Source organism: Myotis nattereri, assembly GCF_964212035.1.
Source record: "Myotis nattereri genome assembly, chromosome: 5".
Classification (NCBI taxonomy): domain Eukaryota; kingdom Metazoa; phylum Chordata; class Mammalia; order Chiroptera; family Vespertilionidae; genus Myotis; species Myotis nattereri.
Window position 1 is genome coordinate 58182975 of NC_138080.1, and position 27085 is coordinate 58210059.

Sequence of the window (27085 nt, forward strand, 5' to 3'; positions counted from 1 at the left end):
CTGGGTTGCTGAACTCACTTATTTACTCATCCCAGTAGCGTGGGTTCAGATCCTGTCCAAATGAGTTTAGTTTCACCAAAGAGAAACACTCATCTAGTATCACTGACTGGTCATTTATATGCAAAGTGGTGTCTTTGGACTCAAAAGATGCCAAGGTGTGAAGGAAATGATGGCGGAGCCCAAACGGCCCGGTGGACAAAGCTGCCTTGGTTTCTGTGACTGGTCCGGAATGCATCTGAGAAAGCTAAGGAAAGGGCAGCATCTTCCCGAGGGTCAGGTAGCGCAGTGCATCACAGCTTTTCTTGCTGAAGTTGCCTCCTCCTGCCTCTGTTCTTTCAAAATCACTGCTGGTGCGTTAGGTGAGGAGGACAGAAACACAGACACCGAGCTGGAGCTGATCGCTCCATTCTGAGGGATGCGTTAGTCATTCTCTATAATTTCATCGGACTGATCCCAGAACAAGATAATGAGAGTGTGACCTACAAAACAGGACTTCTGTTGGGGGCGTTAAAGGCTTTCTAGCGTAAGGTTTTACAAGACCATGGGCTTTGTGGTGAGAGAATAGATTTTGAGATATCTCTTATCGGAAACAAATCCAGATCAGGCCTAGTTATGGTAAGGACATGTGGCTAGCTCCCCCCCCCCTCCCCCCCATCAGATTTCATTACTATTCTGGCTTGATTAAGGTGCTCTAGAATCACACTTTAGAGATATAGATAGAAATGAAGGTGCTTGGTCCAGTTCTGATGCATTCTTTTGTTTCTTCCTTTGTTGGTGTAGCTCAGCAAGTCATACCATCTAGTAGGACCAAGTGTACAAAATACTTTATGGTTCGTTGTAGCTGAAATTTCTTTTGTCATGTTTCATAAGAAACTAATGTACAAAGCACAGACCTTAGAAATTGCTAAGATGATTTGGTGGGCTGAAGTTTCTAGCTGCCTTCCCCGTCTGCTTAGGAGCAAGTTTTGCATTTCTATCCTCTGTCTGTGAATTACATTTTTATGATATGCGAGAATAGTGTATGACTAGGTGCTGAAGCAAGGGCCTCTCAGATGACTCTTTTCATCCTCCAGGGACCGACCTTGGGACAGAATTGCTGTAGCTACAAGGTGGTTTCATAAATTAAAATCAGACTTTAGCTGCATGGGTGCAGATTGCTGTTTATTTGCTCAAAGTCAGCTTCACTGCGTATACTCACAGACACACACAGAGGCTGCACTGTAGCTAATTTTATAAAGTGTGCAGTGATACACGCCCACGGTGTGAGATCAGCATGTGGCCTGTGGCAACTCTGCTTTTCACAGGCTGACCCAGGGTTCTGTTAAATGCAGCAGATTCCGTGTGCCTAAAAAGGATATTGTTTCCAGCCGTCCATTCCCTTCTTATGAAAAAGCACCCTCCACCACTCAAGTTCTGTTTCTAGAGTTCTGAAATGACTAAGGCGTAGGTATTCTTTGCTTCTGTTTTTAAAGAAAGTCCCAGTTCAGCCCAGTGCTATCTGCCAGCAAGGTAGAAATGCATGGGCCTTCTCCGAGGCTTGGGCCTGAAAAAGCTGACCCTAAAATGATACCTGTCTTTCTTTCCAGCAATTTCTACATGGTTCAGGAAAGTGGTTAGAACCTCTTAGAAGTGTGCAGTAAAGGAAAAAAGGCAAGGAGTGAGAGAGATGGGTGAACTATTTTGCATGCTCTGGAGAAGCTGGCCTTCTGGAGGGACCAGAGAGGGCCCGGGGAATGGACTTTTACATGATCAGCAGCACTCTGCTTCTCTGGGATTTCAAAACAAGCTACTGTACCTATGCAGGGGATAGATTCTTCTAACATTATATCAGTGGTTCTCAACCTTCCTAATGCTGGGACCCTTTAATATAGTTCCTCATGTTGTGGTGACCCCCAATTTCATTGTTACAAATTGAACATAATTAAAGTATAGTGATTAATCACAAAAACAATATGTAATTATATATGTTTTCTAATGGTCTTAGGCGACTGAACCCTGTGAAAGGGTCGTTTGACCCCCAAAGGGGTCGTGACCTACAGGTTGAGAACCGCTGCATTTTATAGTGCTAGGGTCCTAGGTTGTCTGCTGGTGGATTTTAGAAAGCTTTTGTTTTGCAGCGGTTGAGAGAAAATAGAATGTGACTTCACCCTCTTTTCACTGTGTCTGCTGTATATAGTCCCACTTAAGTAAAACCAGAGACTCACATGCTTTTTAAATGCACAGTGTGGTGGTCCAGTGGACAGACTCTGGAGCCAGGCTGTTCCGATCCCAGCTCTGCAACTAACTAACGGTGTGGCTTTGGGCAAGTTACTTAGCTTCCCAGTCCTGTTTTCCTCATCTTTCAATAGTTCCTATATCATGGGGTTATCGCACGGATTGATCGAATACTTATATGAATATCAATATTATGTGCACATACAAACCATGCCTAATTGGTGCCTGCTGCATTGAAGGAGCTCAAGAAGAAGGAGCTATTATTAAGTATATGAACTAGGTTTCTATTGGCTTAGATTGTGAGTAGACTACAGTCATTTCTGACCCAGACCTTTTTGGTGACTTCTGGGTTTTTGATTTTTTTCATTTTCCATATATCTAATTAGGGTGATGAGGAATAATACAGTCTGGTAAAATTCTTTTATAGGCTGTTATAATAGGGCTTGACTAATACTTGTTTCATAGGCCAGCAGTATTACATTAGACTTTTACTATCAGAATGAGTTCCTGTGTGTATATGATTTGACCTGGATTGTACCTAAATTGTATAATAATCATGCGAATTATGACTGAGTTTCCTGTAAAGTGAGGGTAGTGAATCCATGTTCACAGTCTTACAGTGAGATTCAAATGAGAGACTAGGTGATTAATAAATGTTTATTCATTTACTCAACAGTCAGTCCACTGATTAAAATTACCGGGGGGAAATTTATATTGGTTTTTCCATGTGTTGTATAGATAACAGTTGAAATTCTGCATGAAAGGAAAAAAGGCATGGTGTGCTGTTTCTAACTGTAGAAAACCAGTCCAAGAGAACACATTCAATGGAAGGTTGAGAGGTGTGTGTATGTGTGTGTTTGTGTGTGTGAGATAGATCATATCAGCAGTCAGTAGCTAGTGGCCTGGGAATGTATGTTGAAACGCTTGAGACAACATTTGGAAATGGGCAGTTTCACATAAAAATAAAAATTTTAGCTTCTTTAGAAAACTTGGAAGAGCCAGCAGCAGTGGGCCCACCTCCCCACATGGCAGCAATCTGCTGTCGTCAGTGGCGGCTGTCTCCCTTCCCCGGGCATGTGTTCGTCAGTCTGCCACAGTTCCTACCCCTCTGCCGCCTGTCCCCATCTGCACATACACCTGCCCGTCTCCCTTGTGTATCTTACCTTCTGGCCTCTGCAGGCATTTGGATTAGAAACTGCCTTACATCCCCCAATATTCTGTATTTTTTAATTCATCACCAAGGCTAAGGCATTGTAAACCACATTCTGTGGCTGTACCAAGAAGCAGTAAGTACATGGGATTAAGATCCTGGTACCAGGTGCATGAGTTACATCCTGGCTGCACCACATTTTAGCCGTGACCTTGGCAAGTTGCTGCAGTTCGCTGCCTGTTTCTCATCTGTAAAATGGGGAAGCATTGTAGGTTGTATCGCAACTATGTGAGTTCATACATAAAGATATTTATATTATACTTGTGCCTGGCCACATTGATACACACGAGGTGTGAATTCATTTCAACTAAGGCTCTCACTAGGATGGCTTTAATGGCACTGTGTGATTAATCACAGACAGTTATTGCTTCTTATCAGTTTCTGATCATCGTCAGCCCTACCCAGTGGTTCTCAACCCTGACTGCACATTAGAATCATCTGGGAGATTTAAAAAATGCAAACACCCCCAGAGATTGAAATTTAGCCCAAAGCGGAGCCTGGGTATGGGCATTCTTTTAAAGCTCCCCAGGTGATCCTAATGTATAGTCAGGGTTGAGGACTCCTGAACACATGTCTGAGGACTCCCAGATTACCCACACTCCAGCCAAAAATAAAGACGTAAGGTTGAGCCTGGGCCGTTTATTAACAATAATTTGTTAGACTCTTAAAACCCTAAAAATAGCTCATGGACATGAGTAATTGACTCCCGATTGGAAACCAGAGGCTTAGGGAAGGACTAGCACTAGTTATGAGACATAGCTTCCAGTCTGGTCTGTCCCACTCTCCCACCATAAGCATTAGAGTTTCTCACTAGCTTTGTGACCTTGGGCAAGTAACTTCACCTCTCTGTAGTGCCATATTGGAAAATGGATAAGAGTATATTAACCACATTCTGTATTTGTATTATGCTTCATTGTTCACAAAGCATTTTCACTAATATTATTTGTCTATGAGGCAGACAGGGAAGGGCTCCTCTAACCAATTAGAAGTAAAAATTGAGCCCATGGCACCAGTGTCAGCGCTGTTAAGGACTGGAGGGACCATCTCTTGAAGTCCATTGCATCTCTGAGGTCTGTGAAATCTTCATGGGGTCCCGAAACCTGAGGGACATGCCTTCCCCAGCTGCACTTCCTCTTGGAGACCCTCCAGTGTACAGGAGATCCCCATAGGTGCTGATGGAGCACACTGCTCTGATTCACGAAAACTTATGACATTTCTTCCTCAGAGATTGATTTTGACTTCAGACTAAGCAGAGGGCAAGAGAATAGAGTCACATGCAATGACACTGTCCGGGGTCTGAATTATGTGCTCCATATGGACAATACTGCCTTGGTGTAATGGCCTAGAATTATGAGTTGTTTTCTGATCTGTGCTTGTTTGGCCCTATTTGTTAACCCAACAGCCCTCTAGACTGTGAACACAGCTGTATTTGGGCTGGAGCAAAGTGTGAGACACCTTCTGCTTTAGGAGATATTCCTGAAATGTGCATTCTGATTTCTCCCTTCGAGGGGAAAGCAGACCTCAAATAATAACTGACTGGGTTTTAATCTGACCTTAAGAAAGAGGGAAATCAAATTATAGTGAGCTTCTTTCTGACATTTATAAGAAGAGAGAAATATCATAATCTAGAAGTGGGGTTTTGGTTGGCTAGACTACTTGATCATAGTTACAAGTGCTATATACCAGTGGCTACTTGAATACTTGTTGATAGGTGAGGAAATATATACAAAAGAAAATAAATACAAGTATTTTAAATATGAGTTAAGTGTACTCCTTAAGGCTGAAACCATACAAATCACAGGTATTAATTTGGTTTATTGGTTTATTTTAAAAAATCTATATTGGCTTTTTAATGAAAAGAAGCAGTACCTGCTTCATATAAATAATGAAAGCTATGTAGGAATGTTTAAAGTAAAATGGGAAATAGCCCAGAGAGAACCACTATGCATCATCAATCAGCATTTAAAATTCAACTTTTATTTGAAGAATGGATGCAGTTTAGTAGTTAACTAAATTCAAAAGAAAGTCTTGTAAACTGATTTGATCACATGTGTAATATTGAAGCCCAGACTGTGTGTCCTGATTTAAAGGGGGAAATTAATAAAGTACTCACCAGAAGAGAGACAACCAGAATGTGTGGGCTCTTGAAATCATCATATGAGGAATCAATTATTGAGGCAATTGGGAGTGCTAAATTTGAAGATAAGCATTAGAGTGGAGAAAAACCATGCATGGCAACTACACTTAAATATATGAAGTTCTAGCAAGTGAAAAAGGGGAGAAACTTACTCTGAATTGTTCATTCTAAATTCTCAGCTTGTAACCAATAACTGATACTTGACTGATTCATTGATTCATTCATTGATTCATTCATGTAGCAGTAACTGAGTGCTTCTGTGCCAGGGACTAGGGGTCTGTAGAGCTGAAGTGAGCATAGCCCAGCCGTGGGCAAACTATGGCCCGCGGGCCGGATCCGGCCCGTTTGAAATGAATAAAACTATTGAAAAAAAAGACCGTACCCTTTTATGTAATGATGTTTACTTTGAATTTGTATTAGTTCACACAAACACTCCATCCATGCTTTTGTTCCGGCCCTCCGGCCCAGTTTAAGAACCCATTGTGGCCCTCGAGTCAAAAAGTTTGCCCACCCCTGGCATAGCCCTTGCTCTCAAGGAGCTCAGAGACAAGTGGGTAGAAAAAGAGATGGAAACAAACAATTAAAATTCAGCTTCAAAAGCGTTTTCATAGATTTATAAATGCTGAACAGAAAACAGAGATTAGGACCAATACAGTAGAAGTTATAGAGAAGATAACTTTGATTTCTTAAGTCAAGGCCCATCTAATAAATAAAACTGCTCCCAAATGAAACAGAAGATCTGGTGTTCACTAAGAATCTGGCTCAACCACCTGCCAAGGGTGATTTTCTAAGGCAGTGGTTCTCAACCGTGGCTGCACATTAGACTCACCTGGGAATCTTTTAAAAATCCTGATTTCTGGGCCTCATCCTCCGGAAATTCTGTTTCTTTGTTATGGGATGGGACCACAACATTAGTAACAAAGAAACAGAATTTCCGGAGGATGAGGCCCAGAAATCAGAATTCTGAAAAGATCCCCGGTGATTCTAATGTGCAGCCAAGGTTGAGAACCACTGTTCTAAGGACTTCAAGTTATGACTGGAGGGATGGGGGGAGAAATGTTGAATTCTAGAGTTGTTTAATATTATGAAAAAAATTCAATAAAGCAAATGTTGCTTTTCTTGGGTTTTATTATAAAATGGGAAATCTTTTCCTACAGCAGGGGAAAACTTACCTGAATAGAATGAATTGAAAGCCTTTTGAGAATAAGGGTGTATGTCAACCATCATGGTGTCACCGTTAGAGCAGTGAGCATTTGATTGGCTGAGAGTTGTAGCTTTACTTGGTGCTCATTCATTAAGAAAAAGTTTTGAGGATGCAGCCTCTGCTGACTGTTCTTCCAAATGTTGACACAAAACAATCACAGAGGATAAGTACAAATCAATATGCTAACAAGGACAATATAATAGGACTCAGCTGTGTAAATGTGCGAGGCAACTCGGATTAAGAGTAATGGGTAATAGGTTCTTGGGGAGGAGTGATCCTTAAAGCATCCCCAAGGAAATGATGGATTTAGATCCCGGGAAGAGAAGGGAGAAGATTCCAAACAGAAGAAATGGCTTTAGCCAGAAGAGGTTGAAATAGACCAAAAGTATGCAGGAGACACTAAGAGAGAAACTTTATGGAACCAGAGGAGTCATATTGGTGATGTAAGGATAGGAGGTAGGAAAAATATAGTAGGAGCTGGCTCTGGTGATAAGAGATTATGATGGCTAAATTTAGTGGTTTGGATACAACACAAAATTATCTGTGAAATGTGGTAGTTTCTGTCCTTGTGATAAAAATATGAAATAGAGGATGAAGGGAGAAATGGCGTTTTTAAGCAGGGAGGGCTGTTGAAAAACCAAACCAGATGGGTGGCAGTAGATACAACCGCCATAGTGTCCGTGGAAGAGAACTGCCCAAGTGATGGACTTCTCTGAAGCCAGTGCTGCAGACCCTGTGCCAGAGCTTGCCCTACCCTCCCCCCCCCCCCCCCCCCCGTTGGCCCTTCCTCACCTATTTGGGTTCCGTTGGCAAGAAAAGCTCCCTTTGAAGGTTGTAAAGTATGCATTATCTACAAACAATAATGTAGCTGACATTCATACACATAAAATGAAACATAATGGTCAAAGCAACATCTGTAAACGTATCGCCCAATCTAAAAAATTCCAACACAATCGAACTTCTCCTGTACTCTTCCGCTACCTGTTCCCATTTTCTTCAATTTTCTGTTTATTTCCATTGCTTTTTCTCAACAGCTTTATTATATTTAGTTTGGCTTGTCTTTGAAATTTATAAAATTGGCAGCATACAGCATAGATTCTGCACCTTGGTTTTTCATGCAACTTACCTTTGTGAGATTTGTCCATGTTCATGCATGTGGCTATGGTGCATGCGTTTCCACTGCTCTCTAGAATTGTACTGTACAGATATACCACATTGGATGTGTGGTTTGTTTCCCTTTTTTTTTCTGTCAGGAACAGTGTTGCTATGAACATGCACATACATATCACTTTGGCCTGAGGGTAAATTTCTCTGACCCTAGTTCTCAAATGTCTTGATCTTAGGGCCTCCAAAAGTTGGTGAGGACTGCAAAGAGCTTTTTTGTATATGCATTGTACCTATATATAACAAATTAGAGGTCATAACTAAGAAATTAAATATTTTTATTATTAAAATAATTGTTATAAACTATTTAATGTTAACTATAAATAGCATATTTTTATTTAAAAATTTCATTTTTTAAAAAAAGTATTTAATGAGAAGAGTAGCATTATTTTATATTTTTGCAAATTTCTTGGATGTCTGGCTTAATAGAAGATAACTAGATTCTCATCTCTGCTGCTGCATTCAATCATGACTTACTGTTTTGGACGGGATATATGAAGAAAATCCTGCTTCACATAGCTATGTAATAGCCTTTTCAGATAATTATGGCTATTCTTTGATCCTGTGCCACTGTGTCAAGACTCAAAAAGAGGTAGCTTCATAAAGTTAGTTGTAATATGAAATATGAAATGACTTCAGTGAACTTTTTGTATTCTGTTACATTAAAAACTACTGGTCTATCTTGACTTCGAATGGATCATCATACATTGGTCATTTGAAATATATTGGTTCACTGAGTTATGTAGACACACCAAATGTTGACATATTTCATTACACAATGTAAAAAAATTTATTAACAACAACACTGATCTTACTTGAAAAGCCTGTATGGGGAAGCTGTCAAGTTCACAGTGCAGGATATGGGTTTTCCAAAATTTAATTCATGCTAGAAAGATTGAATTTTGTCATTGGCTGCAAATACTGTCCATTTTTCCTTTCAAGTTTCAGCCTTATTCATTTCCAAGAAATAGTCTGCCAAATACCCAAATTTGAATGACCATAGTTTGTCAGTTATTCTTTCAATTAAAAGTGATATTTCATGAAAAAAGTGGGAGGGTCAGCTCCCAACTCAACTCTCATTACTACCAGGCTTCAGTCATGGCAGAAGTGCTTTATGCATTCATTTCATTACATCACACAATATGGAAAGGATGGTTACTCAAGAGTCAGTCTTCAGTAAAATTAATAATTTTTACTGCTGCTTCCTCAAAGACATTGTTAAATGAAACTGGTCAGGTTATTTTGTTTTGTGTGTGTGTGGTTTACTCTGAGTATGTGGTGGTGGAGAACACAATGATTACTAGTATGATTTGGTGCAACCACCTTAATTCGAGTTAAGGTGTCAGCATTTTACCCACCATTGCTTTGGCATCATCAATGTAAATGTCAAAGAGTGAAAAGGACAGATAACATCTTGATGTTAATATGTTTTGATCTTGTTGTTTCCTGTGGTCCATAGGGGTCCACAGACCACACTTTGAGAAACAGTTAACCTGTCTACGTAGGAATGGAAATGTCAAGTCTCTATGTTTGTATTTCTTCAGTTTTACTTGATAATATTATAATACACCACATTGTGAATATTTTCACTGAAGAACCCAAAAGGAGAAGAGAACTCTGAAGACAGGAACCCTTAACCTCACCAGGGTTTTCCGCTTCTGTGACGTTTCTTTGAAGAAGTCTTTTTCTGTCTGTAAATTAGGATGAAAATGTGCATTTTACTCTATATCTGTTTTACAATACAAGTCATGTTTTAAAATAAACTCATCAGTTAAATTGCTTTTCTTCTCCACAAACATGTGTGTGACCCTGTTGGTCTGTAAAGATGCGCCATGTTTGTCCTATGATCCCCAGTCCCCTGGTTAGAGGAGAGAGTCCAGCATGATTTATCTCGCAGAGTGCATAGCTGCATATCAGAGACGGTTACAGTCTTCAGGCCTGGCAAGCCAAGAGTATTCCCGGTCCTCTGTGTCCTCTTGCTGGGCTGCTTGCCATTCTCACCAGCCATTAACCCCCTCACCCAAGACAGAAACCTGGGCGCAATCCTAGGTGCCGTCCTCTTCCTTTCCTCCCACATCAAATTGATCACCAAGTTTGTGTGGTTCTACTTCCAGACTATCTCTAGAATTCACTGTGCCCACTCCCTAACACTGCTTTAGTTTTTGCTATTATTTTCTCCCATAAAAATTGAGATTTCTTTTTTTCCCCTCAGTCTCACCTCCTTCCCCATTCTCCTCCCACTGGGTCTCTGTAATCCAGTCTTCACAGTAGTCTTCCTAAAACACTTATGTAATCCAGATAATCCTTATTTAGGATCTTTTAAACATGTCTTAAAAGGATAAAGTTTGCTATTCTTAGAAAAATATAGAAGGGTACTTCATCATCTGAGCCCCCTTTCTTCAGCCCTTCCGTACATTCTTTATTTCATTCATATTGAATTATCTGTTTTGCAAGCCACCATGCCTATATTCTTTTCTCTATTTCTGGGATGCCTTTAACCCATCTGATTTGCCTGATAACCTTCTACTTATCCTTCAACACTCAGTTCTCTGAGAAGCCTTCCTGCTTCCCCTCCTCGCCTACCATTGGACCACTTAATGGGCAGCATTAGCCATCCCCTCCCTAGTTCCCATAGGTTGCTCATAAACCTCCCATGCTGCATTAAAAATGACTCATTCATCTGTGTCCTCATTGACTGTGAACGTGTTAAGGGTGTGGACTATTTCTCACTCATTTTTGTATATTCTTGCACATAACAGTACCTGGTGTATAGGAGATGGCCAGTAAATATTGTGAAATAAATGGAAGGAGAAGTTAAGAACAGATCACAGAATCAAAGACATAGGAGGTGTTCCATAAACATTGTTGAATAAATGAATGAATGCAATTAAGAATAGGTCACAGAATCAAAGACTTAGGAGGTATACCCTAAACACTGTTGAATGAGTGAGTGAATGAATGAATGAATGAATGAAGTTAAAAATGGGTCACAGAATTAGGAGGTTTTAGGGGTAGAAAAGATTTTGGAGAACATCTCCTGCTGTCTTCCTCTGTCAGAAATGAGAGCACGGTTTGCCTAATTGTACAGCTGGGCTGGGTAGGGATGATGAATGGAGCCACAGACATTCACTTGGATGTGGCCTAGAGATGACTGGAGAAAGTCATGTGCTCCTGGCGGAGACTTGCCGAGAAGAGCAGAGGCCATGGCCTCCACCACAGGGGGATACCACAGTCTCAGTGAGAGAGAACTTCTGTGGTTGGAAGTCTGTGGCACATTCCAGACTGTAGAGCTTCCCCTCAGCTATTGGCTGTTGCTCTCTCTCTGTCCTCAAACTGTGCCAAGACTGTAAGATTTTCCTGATGACTGGGCATATTCCACATCTGGATTCCATGCTCATAACAGCTAGAAGTTTCCTGTCCTCTTTGGTTGAGGTGATTATGATATAGAGCTGGGTAGCAATAGCAGCAATTTTGAGGTAAGCCCTACTACTTAAAGTATTCTTTCATCTGAGATTTCTAGGTGCCTGGGAGGGAGGGAAAGGGGAAACTATTTACTAATTGCTAACTCTGTGTGAAGTGCTTTGCATACATAATTCTGATTTTGCCTTCACAATTACCCTATGAAATTGCAGGTCTCAGCATCCTATTCTATAAAGAAGAGAAAGGCTTTGAGATGTCAGCTGGGTCTTTGGGGAGGCAGAGTAGGGTTTGAGTGGGAGTGTCTGGTGCTGAAATTTCTTATTTTATCAAATTGGGAAGTTCTTGAAGTTGCATATATTGCATGTACTGAAAAGGAGAAGAATCTGTACTTTTCTAGTTTATGTGGCCTGTGCTTTGTAGTTTACGGTTGTTTTGCCATCTCTGCAGGACCACCTGTGGATGGGAAAAGGAGCAGGTGTTATGACCTGACCATACTTTATGGATGAGGGATCCGAGTAATGGGGCCAGAGTGTTCCACATCTGTCTGGTTCATTGCTGTCTTCCTAACTCCCATTCTGTGGGTTAGTATTTAGTAGGCTCTCCGGTTTTTGTTAAATAAACACCAGGACTTCTGTAGTTGGTAAGTTCCAAATTCAGACTAGAACCCAGATCTCCAAGTCTCAGTGCAGGGCTCCTTCTACTGTGAAACCATGCTGCTTTCCCCACAGCTCTAACCTGAGAGGGACAAGAATGAACTCTCTGTCATTAGCAGAGGTGGGGCTTGGGAACTCTGACATGCTTATCTGGTAGATTTCTACACATCTAAATGGTCTCCAGAAAAACGTATTTCTTGCTTTTGTTTCTCTTCCCTTAAATATTTCAATATAGGATTTTAAATCATTTCTTATTTCCCTGACACTTCCCAGTAAAATGATTGCAAAAAGATCAATAATCCAATACTGGATTTGTAGAGGGTTAGCAGCAGAAGAATTTCTGCAATCATCTAATACAGTATTTTTCAAAATTTAAACTAAAGTAAAATAAATAGTGGAAGCCTTGCCTTTATGGGGAGCTCCAATATGTAGACAAGATCCAAGCCGCTGTGCTGATGAGGTGTGCGCTAGGGTGGGAGGTAGGGATGGATCTATAGAGCCATGAGGGCTCCTTGAGGTTTGTTTTGTAAATCACCAATCTGTTCTAACACTTCATTGTGTAGGTCAAGAAACAGAGGCACCAAGGTGCTTAGTGACTCACACAAGTGACTGGACTAAGAAGGTGATGATGAAACTTGTTGCCGTATATCTGAATTTCCAATACTGTTTTAAAGCACCATTCTGCTTTTATTACAAAGAAAAGCACCTATTCTTTAGAGCAGGGGTCAGCAAACTATGGCCTGTTTTTGTGCAGCCCCTTGAGCTTAGAATGGTTTTAACATTTTCCAAAGGTTGTTTTTTTTTTTTTTTTAAAGCAACAAAAACAACCAAAGAACAAAGAATATGGGACAGAAACTGTATGTGCCCCACAAAGCCTAAAATATTTACTATCTGGCCATTCATAGAAAAAGACTGCTGACCCCGCTTTAAGGGCACACCTCTGCTGATAGCACCGTGAAACACCCAAAGAATTTGACTTTCTCCAAGGAATTTCAAAACAAACAAGCCTGAGAAATTGAGCACATTTATATCAAAAGGCTTTTCAAACTTGTATTCCTCAAATGAACTTCTTTAAATTGCCCAATACGTTTGCATCCTCCTTTGCCAGTACACGTTTTTGGTGGAGAATAGGCTGGTCGGCTAAGTTCTTACACTGTGTGGCAGACGTGGCTGCGGAGAACTGCAGACCGTTCTGTAAGGTGGAAAGGAAGTGGTGTGCTTGTTCAAGTACAGCCTCAGGGCATTCGCTAGACCCAAAAGTTAGGAAGAGGAACTGATGTACCAATAATATAAGAGGTCGCTCCCAAGAAATGGCTGTGGTCACTGGAGCATATATATGCAATGCCAGAGGGACTTTTTACCTTTTTGAACATTTACCTTGGGGTTGGGCTTTCACCTGAAGCAGCAGCAGAGCAATTGCTTAGCCCACCCTCGTCCTGACCACTCAATGTGCTTCCAGAAGCATCGAGCTTTGTTGGACAGTGGAATGGCTGCTTCTCCGGAACATCGCTCTTGATGACAGACCACTAGAAAACAGAGCCAGATTTCAGGGTACCCCGGCCCTTGGAAGGAGACAACCAATCAGAATACATTTGACCACTTCTGGTGCAAAGTCTGGTCAGAGTAAAGGTTAACATTGTTGGCCTAAATCACTGAAGTTAACTTTGAATTAGGGTTGTCCTTGTAATCAGTGTCCTTCGGTGTCACAGATGCTTGTACATAACCAAAAAAACTTACACAATTCCAAAGCACCAATATCCTTCCCCGAATATGTGGGGGTGGGGAGCTCTTCCTCTGCAGCTTTTGTTTTATATGTATTTAATCACTAAATAAAAGGCAATTTCATCTCTTCTCTCATGCTAAATCTCTTATCCCCCAGGGCACTTTGCTTTCTGGATATACACGTATTTTTTTTATTTTTATTTTTTAGTGCGCCCACCCCCACGCCCCTCCACCTATACACGTATTTTTAGAAAATAAAGGACTAACTGTGTGAAATTTTCCATTGGCAGGTGAATGATGATGACCAAGAAGTGTTTCATTACAAGGTCATGATGTCAGTGGTTGGTAATTGTGCCCAGGAAGGAATGTCTCATTTTATGCGTACTCTACGCATTCAATAAGCAGCCATTTTTCTCCCGATAGCATGCTGTTCTTAGACTACAGAATGCGTTATTATGTTATTAGAGCTTTTTGTTGTTGTTGTTAAGTTCTTTTTTGATCTACTAAGCATTTCCTGGTGATTTCAGTAGCTTGGTAATTTATTGTTCATCTTATAACAGGTATTGGTAATGGTGGGATGAAAACATTTATACAAGAGGAAATAAAAGTCAAGGAAGCAGATAATCGACCGATTTATCAGCCTTAGCAGACTATTTTTTTCTGATAACGCTATGGTGGCCATGGTAAATTTACTTCTGATTGCTTGAGGGGACAGATTCTATATGCTTTTTGTTACATGGAGGTGCATGAAAGGGTGAGGGAGCAAGTGCTCAATCCGTGGATTAACCAACAGTTTGGTCTCTAGATTTAGGCCAGTGGGTTCGTGCTATATATTGAACTGTCCCTTTCTTATTAATTTGCTACAACATATGTGGTGATGAATATATATATATATTTTTGTTTGGAGATTTTTAAGTAGCTCTAGTAAAAGATTGTCTTGCTTAACATCTTTTTCAAAGTCTTTTATTTGAAAGAAATTTGGATAAAGTTTAGAGATGGGCAAAAATAACCTATTTGTCAGCTCATCATCCTTCCAGCCACGGAGGACTTCACTCCAAGCAGCAGTGTGGCCAGTTTTATACAATAATAATCAACTTAAACAAAAACTACAGCTAAGGCTACAGCTTAGAATCCAGAGGCAAACAAACCCAGGAAAAAAGCCTTAGGCCTTTATTTAATCTTAAGTGTATTTGTTTTCTGGGGCTGCTATAACAAAGCACCACAGACCGGGGGGCTTACAGGACAGAAGTTTATTGTGTCTCTGTCCTGCAGGCCAGAAATCCAAGATGAAGGTGTCAGCAGGGCCACGCTCCCTCTAAAGATCCTGAGGAAGGACCCGCTGTAGGCCTCTGTCCCTGCTGCTGGCCAATCTTAACATCAGGTTGTTCCTGTGTGTCTGACTCTGTGTCCAAATGTCCACTTTATGGGGACAACAGTCCTACTGGATTCAGGCTCACCCTAATGACCTCATCTTAACTTGATCATCTGCAAAGATCCTATTACCAAATAAGGTCAGATTCACAGGTTCCTGGGTTTGGTCCTCACCATCTTTTGGAGGGAAACAGTTCAACTCATGACACTAGGTTTTCATCCTTATTTTGTGCACAGTGTTAATAAGCCTGGTGATGGTTATCTCAGCTGTGGCAGACAAAAAGCCACACATGTAGAAGGAAGGGGCTCTGCATAGAGCATAATAGAGAAAAAGAATTCAAAAGGACTGTTAAAGTAGGAACAGTAACTTCAAACACAGTAGCTGGGAGCCACTTAATATGGGCAAGCTGCTGAGAAGTCCCAGGAGCCTCCCAGACACGTCTGTGTGTTACAAACATAATGATCATGTTTAACACATCATGTTTGGGTGTGTCTGCATTTTTAAAGCCCATCAAAATGAAATTTTAAAATGTTGACTGCACTTTGGTACTTTTTGGTTACTTGAAAAACTAGTCTTTTTGCCAAGCTACTCATGTTCTGTTAGTTGTTCTGAAGATTTGGGTTTGAATCTGGCTTTGTTACTCAGTAAATGCTTATGTTAGGTAGGCTATTAACTTTTTGGTACCTTGGTTTCCTGGTCTGTAAAATGAGGAGGAGAGATGGTCTGCCATGTAAAATTATTGTGAGGATCAACTTTGCTTATGCATGTTAAAATATGCCTGTGTATAGAAGCTATAGTTTCAGTGCTTTATGCAGAATTGTTCATCTATTCTACAAAGGTTCATTGGGAGCCCATTATGTTCTACCCTTGTTCTAGAATCCATTCATCCACTTAATGATGATTACATCCTGAGTTAGTAGTAGAAGCACTGGCCTTTGGATTGGGACATCTGAGCTGCAGTCCTGACTGTGCCTGTAAATCAGCTATGGGACTTGGGCAAATTGCTGGCCCTTCCTCGGCCTCTGCCTAGAGATGAGCCATATGGACTAGATCTCCAAGGCATTTCTGTCTGTAAAGTGATTCATGTAACAAAAATAACAGATAGGACTACAGTTCTTGATATCCTGCAGATCACTTGTGCAGTCTGGGAAGCTATCCTCTGTGCTTTGACTTTCCTCTCTGAAATGGGGGTAATAGGACTAGTACTATCTGTCTCCTCATAGTACTAATAGTAACAATGATAGCCACCCTTTATTGGGCTTTGACATTGTGCCAAGTACTTTTCATGCATTCTTGCTTCTCCAAATAGGGCACATGTTTCTCCAAGGCGGGTGGGCATCCAGAGAAACAGGGTGCATCGTCCCAGAGAATAAATTTCCCCACCTGGTTTGTGAGAAACACCCCCAATATTATTAAGTAAGGACAAGCATAGCTATAGTATAGAATGCAGAAATAACTTCCAATGTTAAACTCAAACTCAAAAGAAATTTGGGGTTCCCGGGGGGGGGGGGGGGGCGGGCATCAGCTTCAGTCCTGTCTTCCCCTGAGGTGCAGTTCACTATTCTTGGCCAGTAGGGAGCCTTTGGTAGGAAAGTTTGCAAAACAGACCCTCTTTTCCCCTTCCGTGTTTGACTCACCCGAGAAAACTAGAATTATCATTTGTAATTTTGAAAATAGTTCTGATTTCCACTACTAAGTGCTACCTTTCTGATGATTAAGCCCATTCTTCTTGTTTATTCATACATTTAAATAATTGAGCATCTGCTCTCTGTTTGGTACAATTCTAAGTGCTGAGGAAACAGCAGCAACAGTACAAAACCCTCTCTCTTGTGGAGCGTTTATTTTAATACACAGTGATGTTTAAGGGGAGACCTCAGGAAGTCAGGGAATCAACCATGTGGCTACTTTGGGGGTGGTGGTGGTAAAAGGATTTCAGGCAAAGGAAACAGCAAGTGCAGAGGTCCTGAGGCAGGAGCCTGCTTTATTTAGGAGATAAGGTCAGAGGGATATAGATTTTATAGAGACTTGGAGATCAAGGTAAAGGCATTGGATGATATTCTGAGAAACATGGAAACCACTGATGAGAATAATAGAATCTGACTTTTTAAAAAATGTGTTTTTAATGATTTCAGAAAGGGAGGGAGGGAGGGAGAGGGAAAGAGAAGGAGAGAGAGAGAGAGAGAGAGAGAGAGAGAGAGAGAGAGACATCAATGATGAGAATCACTGATCAGCTGCCTCCTGCATACCCCATACTGGGGATCGAGCCAGAGAGAGAGAGAGAGAGAGAGAGAGAGAGAGAGAGAGAGAGAGAGAGACAGACATCAATGATGAGAATCACTGATCAGCTGCCTCCTGCATACCCCATACTGGGGATCGAGCCCAAGACAGCAACCCGGGCATATGCCCTGACTGGGAATCGAACCATAGCCTCCTGGTTCATAGGTTGATGCTCAACCACTGAGTCACGCCAGCTGGGTTGACATATTTTTGAAAGCTTATGGCTGCTGGCTGAGAGTCATAAGGGGTCCAGTTGGAAGGTTACTGCCACAGTCCAAGTGAAGATGGCAGTGCTGCATATCAGGGTTGTAGTGGTAGAAATGGTGAAAAATGACAAGATTTGGAATGTGCATTGAAAGTGGAATCAACCAGGCCTACAAAGGAATTAGATTTGGAGTGTAACAGTAAGAGAAGAGTCAAGGCTGGCTGCAGGGATTTGGGCCCAAGCAATAGTAAGGATGGAGGAGTTGCCCTTGATGTTGAGATGGGCAGTTTGATGGAGGAGTTTGGGTAGTTCCTTGGCCACTGGAAGATCTGACTAACAAGTAGCTTTATATGAGAATATTAAAACTGGCTCAGATACTGTTTGCAACTCACGTTGAAGACAAGGAGCGATGTGTTCATTTTTGTTACCTCTCTTTTACTCCTGGACATTTTAAAACAATAATCTGAAAACATGGCTGTGTGCAAAATGCTCATCAGGACCCAGGAGCCCTCCCTGCTCTCTCAGCTGCGGACACACGTCTTCCCCAGGCTCCCTGCCGCTGCCCCGTGCCCTCACGGCACCTTTTCCCCAGCTGGACTGGGGACAGGAATCTGGTTGTCTTCTCCACCCTGGCAGTTTTAAATAACTAGCAGTTCTTAAATTTTCTTCCTGGCCACACAGAAGGCTGTTGGGTGCCCTGGGCATCGATGTTTCAATAACTGTGATCTCTGAGGCTTTGTCCTGTGGAGCCGATTAGTGCGTTTAACTCAGACTGTAGACTTGGAGCCCCCGACCCCTGAGAGGTCTCATAGGTTCAGGCAGAACTGGTGTGTAGCAGGGGGGGGGGGTGGGCGGGGGGAGGCGGGGGGTGGGTATGTGCTAAAGCTTTCAAGCTACAAAGGGACAATTTAAAACTTGGCAGGTAAAACCAGCCTAAGTGAGGATATGTTTTATGCTTAAAATTATAAAATTGGTTCTGAACAGCCTGACATGCAGCATACTCAACCTTTATTAAACATTACAGAGGTCACTGCTTTTGTCTTCCTGGTGCCTCTTTCCCTCTCCTTTCTTCTGTGACCCACATTAAGCCAATTGTAGAACCCACCCCCTGGCTTCAGTGATAGGACCAGGGCACAGAACATGACCTCTCACAGGCCAATCAGAGGGGAAGGACCTTTCTCCATTGGTAAGTCACTGAGAGTGAAAGTCCAGAACCTGTGTAGCCAGGTTGTCAGCCTCTTAGGAAAGGAAGCCAGAGAAGATGAGGTTAACCTCTGAGGGAAGAGACTACTGGCAAATGAGAGGGTGCCTCGAGGGTGCTGTCACATCCTCCTGCGGCTAGTAACTCTTTGCGCCCCTCTCTGTTTGATACAGGGACTGAGGACATTAGCTATGGCTTCCTGCCATTACAACCACAGGAGCCCTACTACCCCTGCTATGCGCAGGGCATTGAGCAGGAGTGCAAAATGACTAACTCTTGGTCCTGCCTCTGGTCTTTGTAAGCTAATGGTTTCACAACTAGTAAGCATAATAAGATGATTGATAAAATCTGCCCTTAACAAATCAATAGATGGTGTCTTTTTAAAATGTGAAGAATTAGGAATATAACAATTTTTTCATTGCATTGATTTATCCAACAATTATCACCTAGATATTAGCTTTCTCAATGTCTGGACTATTTCCTGTTTGATGGTTTGCAAGGAGCAAGCCCACTTCTCAGGGAATTTCCAGTATCATCTGTTGAGACCTCCATCTTTTGAGGTCTGTTTCCATAGCCACCTGCATCACTGGGATTAACCGCTCCCTCTTTTGTGCACACACAACCCTTGCCCTGTTCCTTTGTGCGTCCTAGGCTTGGGCAAGCCTCGCACTCCTGTGGGTTATAAACTGTTGGGCCAGAAACTGCTGTACCTCTGAGTTTCCTTGTTCAGAGGACAGTTTCTTGAACATAGTAAATGCTCAGTAAATGTTTGTTGCATTAAATCAATTACTAGCATTGGTTTTGCTAATGACTTTTATGCACAGCTCCTTAAACTTTTACAAACCAATAAACACTGTTTAAAACTGTGTGGAAATTTTGGTTGAGCCTGCTCTCTTCCAAACCTGCTGGTAGATTCCTGTTCACCGGCTGGTGGGAGTGGTTTATGGGTAGACATAGTGGTGGGGGTTTTAGCCTCCCATTTCTACTTGCTTTAACCTCAGCCAAAAGGCACGAAAACGAATAGAAGTCTCTTTCTTATATTTTTTCTTCCGTCTGATCTTTCTGAACGAGGATCTTAGATTAACATTGGTCCAAATAAATGCATCTGATTACAACTCTTACACCGAAAAGGAAGTGAGTTGAAAAAAAATGTAGCAAGAGCTGTGGATCTCGAGTTACTGATTTTCTACTTGGGAACTGAATTATAAATAAATGTGTTAGGTAGCAGAATTTTGTTGTGTTTCCCCCAAAGGAGAAATTGTTGCTGCGTGGAAACAAAATTTATTCAGCATATTTTCATTCTGTAATTGCACCATTTCTATTCTTAATTCTTTGAGTTTCTGATTCAAAGTGAAAAAAAAAACACAAAAACAGACCGTTGTGTAAAGCTGACAGGAACGAGTGCGAACCTGGCTGTGAGACGCAGAGGTTGTTGCAAAATTAGCCACGGAAATCGCTTCCTATTCTGGAGGTGAAAAATAATGTATTTAGAAGGAAGTTATTTACATTGGCTGTTGAGAGGCTTCCCTGGGAGCCTCGGTTGGGAAAGCTGTGAGATCCAAGGTGGGTGGATGCGCGCAGGGAGCATTCCCAGCGCTCCGTGATTGCGCGCCCCAGGCCATGCTGGTGACAGGAGAGGGAGCTGTGTGCTGCCCAGGGGCTTCTCAGATTGTGAAGGAAGCTCAAGTCAAGCCTGGCTTATTCTAAAGTTTGTGGTGGCCAACAAATTAACCTCCTAGATCGCAGGAATGCTTTGTTTTGAGCTCCCAGCGGACAGAACCTTTTCTCTTGATGTATCGTCCAAGGCGCTGCAGGGCCCTGCAGACCCTGCTGTAGGGGAGCTCCCCACAGCCGGACCAATGCAGACTTCCGCCTGCATGAGGGAACGGAACGTGAAAACAGAGCGCATCCCAGCAGGGGGAAAATGAATATTTGTGGGAGAAAATCCTTGTTGCTGCTGTTTCGTGAACTGCACGCATATTTGTTTGAACCTTCTAAGATTTTTCTCTCACCTCTGCACGGCCCTGTGTCTCCTGCATTCATTTCTCTGAAAGCTTCCCCCACCTTTCGCTTGACCTCAGGTGATGCCAGAATAATTTCAGATCTGTTTCTCCGCAGGTTTCTGGCCTGGCTCTTTCTAGGCCATGCATTACAATTATTTGGTGGTTTATTACTCAAATAACCTCAATTTCAGTAGTGGCATCTTCGGAAAAGCGTTTAATAGAGCATTATGAGTTTTGAAATATTCTTTACCTATCCGAGTTTTCTTGTCCAGAAGAGAGTGGTAGCTCTGTGTTCAAGATTGAAAAGAACTGAAGAATGGATGGTTGAGGTTCTATCCTGGTATTTTAGAGACAAACCGGTCTGTTTAAGACAGTGGTTCTCAACCTTCCTAATGCCGCGACCCTTTAATACAGTTCCTCATGTTGTGGTGACCCCCTAACCATAAAATTATTTTCGTTGCTACTTCATAACTGTAATTTTGCTACTGTAAACAATATATGTGTTTGTAATTATATATGTGTTTGTAATTATATATGTGTTTTCCGATGGTCTTAGGTGACCCCTGTGAAAGGGTCATTCAACTCCCAAAGGGGTCGCGACCCACAGGTTAAAAACCACTGGTTTAAGAAATGCTTTGTTCGCTTGTTTGGGGCTTGTGTTTTGGCAAGGTTGGGGAAGTTGCTTTAAATGGAGATATCAGCCTTTTGTATCATTCAAGAATGTTCGGATCTCCTTATCACTGTTGGATAGGATTGGAGCAAGTTGACAACTTCTTTAGTTTTTGACACGCTTATCCGCTTCGGCACGCTGAAGGGGGAATATTCTTGCACACGGAGGTGGTCGGAATGAGCCTTTGCCTTTGGGGCTTTGCCAATAGATGTTGCTGAATTCTCTAGGCATTTGAATCAATATTTGACCAACTGCAACCAAGGAAGAGGCAGAGAGGGGATGGAGAGATAAGGGTCTAGGAATAATGGGCATTTACCTCTTAACGGTTTATCTCAAGATAAAGAGTGAACGCTGTCCTTATCTAAGAGATTTCTCTTGCTGATTTCTGTTTCAAGAGGGTGGAAGGATGGACAAGTGGAGCTGCGCGACACAGACAGCGCGCACGAGAAGTTGCTATTCAGAGTGCGTCTGGTAGAGAACGCTGAGCCCAGACTTGAGAGATTTGGGTTCTTGGTTTGGGCAGTAGCACTCGATAGCTGTGTATCTTTGATCCAACTGGGTAACTTTGGTAATATTTAATAGTCTCAGTAAAATCACAGGTCTGTACATATGACTGTCATTCTTTGTGGTTCTCAAAACCCTGCTCTTACATATATATACCTTGTTAGTTGACCCTTACAGCAAAGTTCCAGACCAGTCTTGCCTATCCGGAGCTACTCTAGTTGGACAAAAATGTAATCTAACAGTATTTACTTTTGAATCTCTCTGTTTTCCTATGTTAGTTCATTTAGCGAATTTTGATAAAGATTGAAGAAGGGAGTCTTCAAGGAGATATTCAGCTAATTCTCACTGTAGTGATTTTTAAATCATAGTCCCATCGATTCTCCTGAAGGATGAGATGTTTGATCTGAAATCAAGAAAGGTGGTTTGCCAGAGGAACAGAAAATTGGCCCAGTTGTTGAAATGGAGGTGGGCTGCTTGGTGTTCGGTAAAAGGCTTCTCCACTGGGGAGCTGAGGTATTCGGGGTCCCGCTGGTTTCAGGACTGATGGACAAATGCTGAAATCCAGTGGGAAGAAGGAAATGTGGCAAATCACAAGGAACCAGGCTGTTTTTAAAAGAGAAAATGCAATCTTATCTGCTTTTCCCCAGCAAATTTCATTTGATATTTTACGTTTTCTTGATAACTTAATAAAGACTCTCAGGAAAGAGTTGTAAAACTTTAGTGAAAGAGAATTTGTCATTTGTGACATTGCTTCTCCAGATAGCATGGGAAGATCAATGTATTAGCTTGTAGTTCATGCATTCCCAGTTCTAGCTATTTCTATTCAGATAAGACAACATGTTATATAGCAAAACTTGGCCTAGTGGGGGGTTCTGGCTCAATCCCTTCACATTCATTGAACTGTGCTAGGAACCAGGGGTTGTGTTGGGCACAGGGTGGGATATGTAGGTAATAAATCCCTGCCTTCAAGGAACGCCACTACTGACCTTTCCGAAGATAAACCAATAGCAGACAGATAATGAAGAGTGATATAAAAGCAAAATAAACAAAGCACAGGAATGTTGGCCCTGCATTCAAACTATGCACAGAATCAGCTGCTTCTCACCTCCTGTACCACCTTGCGCTGGTCTCCCTGCCCCCACCCTCGTGCCTGAATGTCCACATGGCAGCCAAAACAATCCTTTGAAAATGTAAGTCCCATCATTTGACTCCCTGCCCCAACCCCTCCAGTAGTTCCTAATTTCACCAGATGCCCACGACCTTTTCAGTAGTTGACAGAGTTCCACTGATCTGCACAGCCTCCTTCACAATTCTCTCTTTCTCTTTCTCTGACTTCTTCCCCCACTGCTCTGGATCTCACTCACCCCACCTTACCCACACAGTCGAGCTTGCTGTTCCACGGACATGCCAAGCATCTTCCCACAGGAGGGCCTTCACAGCGACGCCCTCTGCCTGGGACCCTCCCAGAGATATGCATGAACCACTCTTCACTTCTTCCCAGCCTTTGCTCCGAGGTCGCCACCTCAGTGAAGCCTCACCCTGACCCCCTATTTAAAATTGCAACGCACCTCTTGTCCATGACCCACTCCCCTCCTTGGCCTGCTCTGTATCTTTTTCAAAGCACTTGTCACCCTCTGGCTTACTCTCTGACTTATTAATTTTGTTTAACAGCTGTCTCCTTCCACTGACATGTAAGATCCAAGAAGGCAAGATCTTTGTTTTGTTTAATGTTGTTCAATCTAGAACAATCGAGAACAATGCCTGTCATACAGCAGGTAGTCCATAACTATTTGTTGAATATGTGAGTGAGTGAATGAGAAGGAGAGATGGATTCTGACTGAGAGTTCTGGGGAGAATCATGAGGAAGAAGCCTTTGAGCTGAGTATTGAAGGATGAGCAGAATTGGACATTCAGGTTTTCTGGGGAAAGACATTCCAGATAGAAGGAATATGTTGAGCAAAAGTAGAAAAGTGACAGACCACCTGAGTGTTCTTAAAATGTCAAAGAGTCCCAACTGACTGGTGCTTGGGGCAGGGGTGGGTGGGGACACTGAGAGTGGGGGCAGTAGGTGGATAAATTAACGGATGGAAAATAATTAAAGGGGACTCTTAATGGAGTGAGGGGCCAGATTACTAATCTCTGCCTGGAATAAGATGGCAACATGTCGGTGAGTGGAATCAAGGACTCTCAACCAAGTAGCCTGGGTAATGTGGCAGAGATGGTCGTTTTAAGAAATCAGTAATGTGAATAGTGTTTGCCAGAGAGATTTGATTTTCATATAGCCCTCGACTGTTTTCAAAACATGGTCACATGTTTATTTCGATTCAAGCTTCATAAGAACTGGGTGAAGTTGTTGAAATACATACATTTTTAATAAATTTTAAAAAAATCAATTGCATCTTTTATCAACCCAGCTAAGGGCCTGGCCTGAGGTGGCAGAGTTAGGAAGTGGGGAAGCGGCTTCGCACTGTCTGTCTCGCAGCCAACGTTTCCCCACTCTGCCAGCTGCCTCTCCAACTCTGCTCGAGACTAAAGATATCATGCTGGTTTCCTCACAAGGGGACACGCTCCTTCCCTTTCCCCCGTGTCCTTGAAAATAGCAGTTACTTCTGCACCAGATCCATTTCCCTCTTTCCTCCTTTCCCCTCTCCACGGATCTGGCATAATTTTTAGAGGGGTTAACGCGTGTCGTAAGTGGGTGTGTTTTTACCGCTGCCTGTTTAGCATTTTCCCTTCTTTCTTCTGCCAAGACGGTCTGACTCAGCACCTGCCGTTCTAGCTCAGGTCGCTGCCGTCTTCCATGTGGCTCTGGGTGGAAGGGGAGAGGAAGCGTGTCGGCGGGGCCGTTTGAATGTCTTCAGACCTGCCTGTTGCTCACTTGGGGAGTAAACCCGATCTTCTTAATTCCCCCAGATGTTAGTAGGCAGGACGAGGCGGAGGGCGAACTCAGTGAAGGAGAGCCCTGGTATGGAAACTCCTCCGAGACGCCGTCCGAAGCATCCTATGGCGAAGTCCAGGATAACTATAAGTTGTCCCTGGAGGACCGGATCCTGGAGCAGTCCACGTCCCCCGACACCTCCTTGGGAAGTGCCACTCCCAGCAGCCACACGTTGGAGCTGGTGGCGCTCGACGGGGACGTCCTGCGAGACTCATTGCAAGGCCAGGACCACCTCTCCCCCGGCCTGTCCTCTTTGTGTGAAGACGACTCCCCGGGCTCCACGAAACCTCTGAGCAGCAACTTGAGGCGGCTGCTGGAGGCCGGGTCCCTCAAACTCGACGCCACAGCCACGGCCAATGGCAGGGTGGAGTCCCCGGTGAACGTGGCCCCCAACCTCTCGTTTTCCCCACCGTCCCACCACGCCCAGCAGCTCAGTGTCCTTGCCAGGAAGTTGGCCGAGAAGCAGGAACAGAATGACCAATACACTCCAAGTAACCGTTTTATATGGAATCAAGGTAAGTGGTTGCCAAACTCAACCACCACCTGCGGCTTGTCCCCCGACTCGGCCATCCTCAAACTGAAAGCGGCAGCCAACGCCGTCCTGCAGGACAAGTCTCTCGCTAGGACTGAGGAGGCCATGCGATTTGAGTCCTTTTCCTCCCCTTTCAGCTCCCAGTCTGCCAGTTCCACCCTGGCAGCCTTGTCCAAGAAAGTCAGCGAGAGAAGCCTGACTCCTGGCCAGGAGCACCCCCCTCCGGCCAGCTCCTTCCTCTCCCTGGCTTCCATGACCTCCTCGGCCGCCCTGCTCAAGGAGGTCGCAGCCAGGGCTGCGGGGAGTCTTCTGGCCGAGAAGTCGTCCCTGGTGCCCGAGGACCCCCTACCGCCACCGCCTTCAGAGAAGATGCAAGAAAAGGTGACCCCGCCACCGCAGCCGCCGCCGCCGCCACCGCCGCCGCCGCCACAATCCTTGGAATTATTGTTACTCCCAGTTCCCAAGGGAAGAGTTTCTAAACCCTCCAGCTCAGGTATGGAATCTTTTACTTCAATGACTGTGTTCGTCTTTTTGATTATAAATTGCTACGTCTTATTTCACTTAAAAACATTTTTATTTTATTTTATTTTTGCCCTATTCGGTTGGGTTTCGCATCTGATCTGTGGCGGGAATAAAAAAGCAGGCTCACAACAAAGTACTTGAACTAAGCAGGGTAGTGGTTTTCCTGAATGTGTGACACAAAGACTTCACAAATGGCTCCATTTTTGAAAGGTAATGAATAATCTTAGAGAGATACAGTACTCTCCTCCCTTTCATAGAAGTGGGTTTTTTTTCATTGCCCAGTTCAGGCTGGGTCCATACGAGATATATTTAATGGGGGAGATCAAAGCATCTTTGTCATGAATTGCGTGGCATCGCTGAACATGGGAGGGGGGGCTGCTTTTGAAACCTTGGACGAGGGAGAGCCCACCCTTCCCGCTGCCTCCACCACAAATGGGCTTTTGTGCAATCAGTAACTCCTCTGCCCTAATTTATCACACTGTATACTTTCATGTTAGCATTCTTATTACCTTTTTGTGGGATTTAAGCGCTTTTCACCGGTCCTGCCCTGGTATAATTTCTTGTCCTACACGAACTCTGAAGCATATTGTCACTCAGACATAATCAAAGCATTTCCTGCAAGCGCTGTATGTTATTTCAACCCAATCAGATTCTGAAGGAATGTGCATGTGGAAAATCTGAATCATGAGCGTTTCTCGTGGGGACAGCTTTTCCAAAGGAGAAGTTGCTATCATGTAGAGGGAGTTATTCATCTGAGGGAGACACTTAGTCACTTGCGTTCTCACAGTGGAAACGTCGTTTCTGGGACTGGTTTGTTGTTCAGTTGTGCGCATGGTAAGTATATGGTCCTGGAGATGGACGTATGGAGTTTCCGGTGTCTCCCGAGGATATCCTGCCCGACAAGAACAGGAAGCAGGCGGTCTGTGTGTGTCCTCGGCAGTGTAAACACTGCCGTTGTGTGTCTAGCTGGCTTTGATTATTTGCAGCCTCATTGATGAAGAGTGTTGAGAATGGCAAATAATTGACTGAACGATCGCAGCTAACATCAGTCTGACGCATTTATGACAGATTTCCATTTAAATTGCTGAGTGAGCTATACGCACTAATTATAATTACTTTAAAACTTGTGTAAACAGC

General features: G+C 43.0%; 1 protein-coding gene across 1 annotated transcript in view; it reads left to right on the top strand.

Annotated features, from left to right (window-relative positions):
• ZNF827 (zinc finger protein 827) overlaps positions 1-27085 on the top strand; it is a 166675-nt gene that overhangs the window by 6434 nt on the left and 133156 nt on the right. The window contains exon 2 of the mRNA XM_081091637.1: positions 24870-25919. Coding sequence (XP_080947763.1) covers positions 24870-25919 — 1050 coding nt within the window. The remainder of the gene's footprint in view (positions 1-24869; positions 25920-27085) is intronic.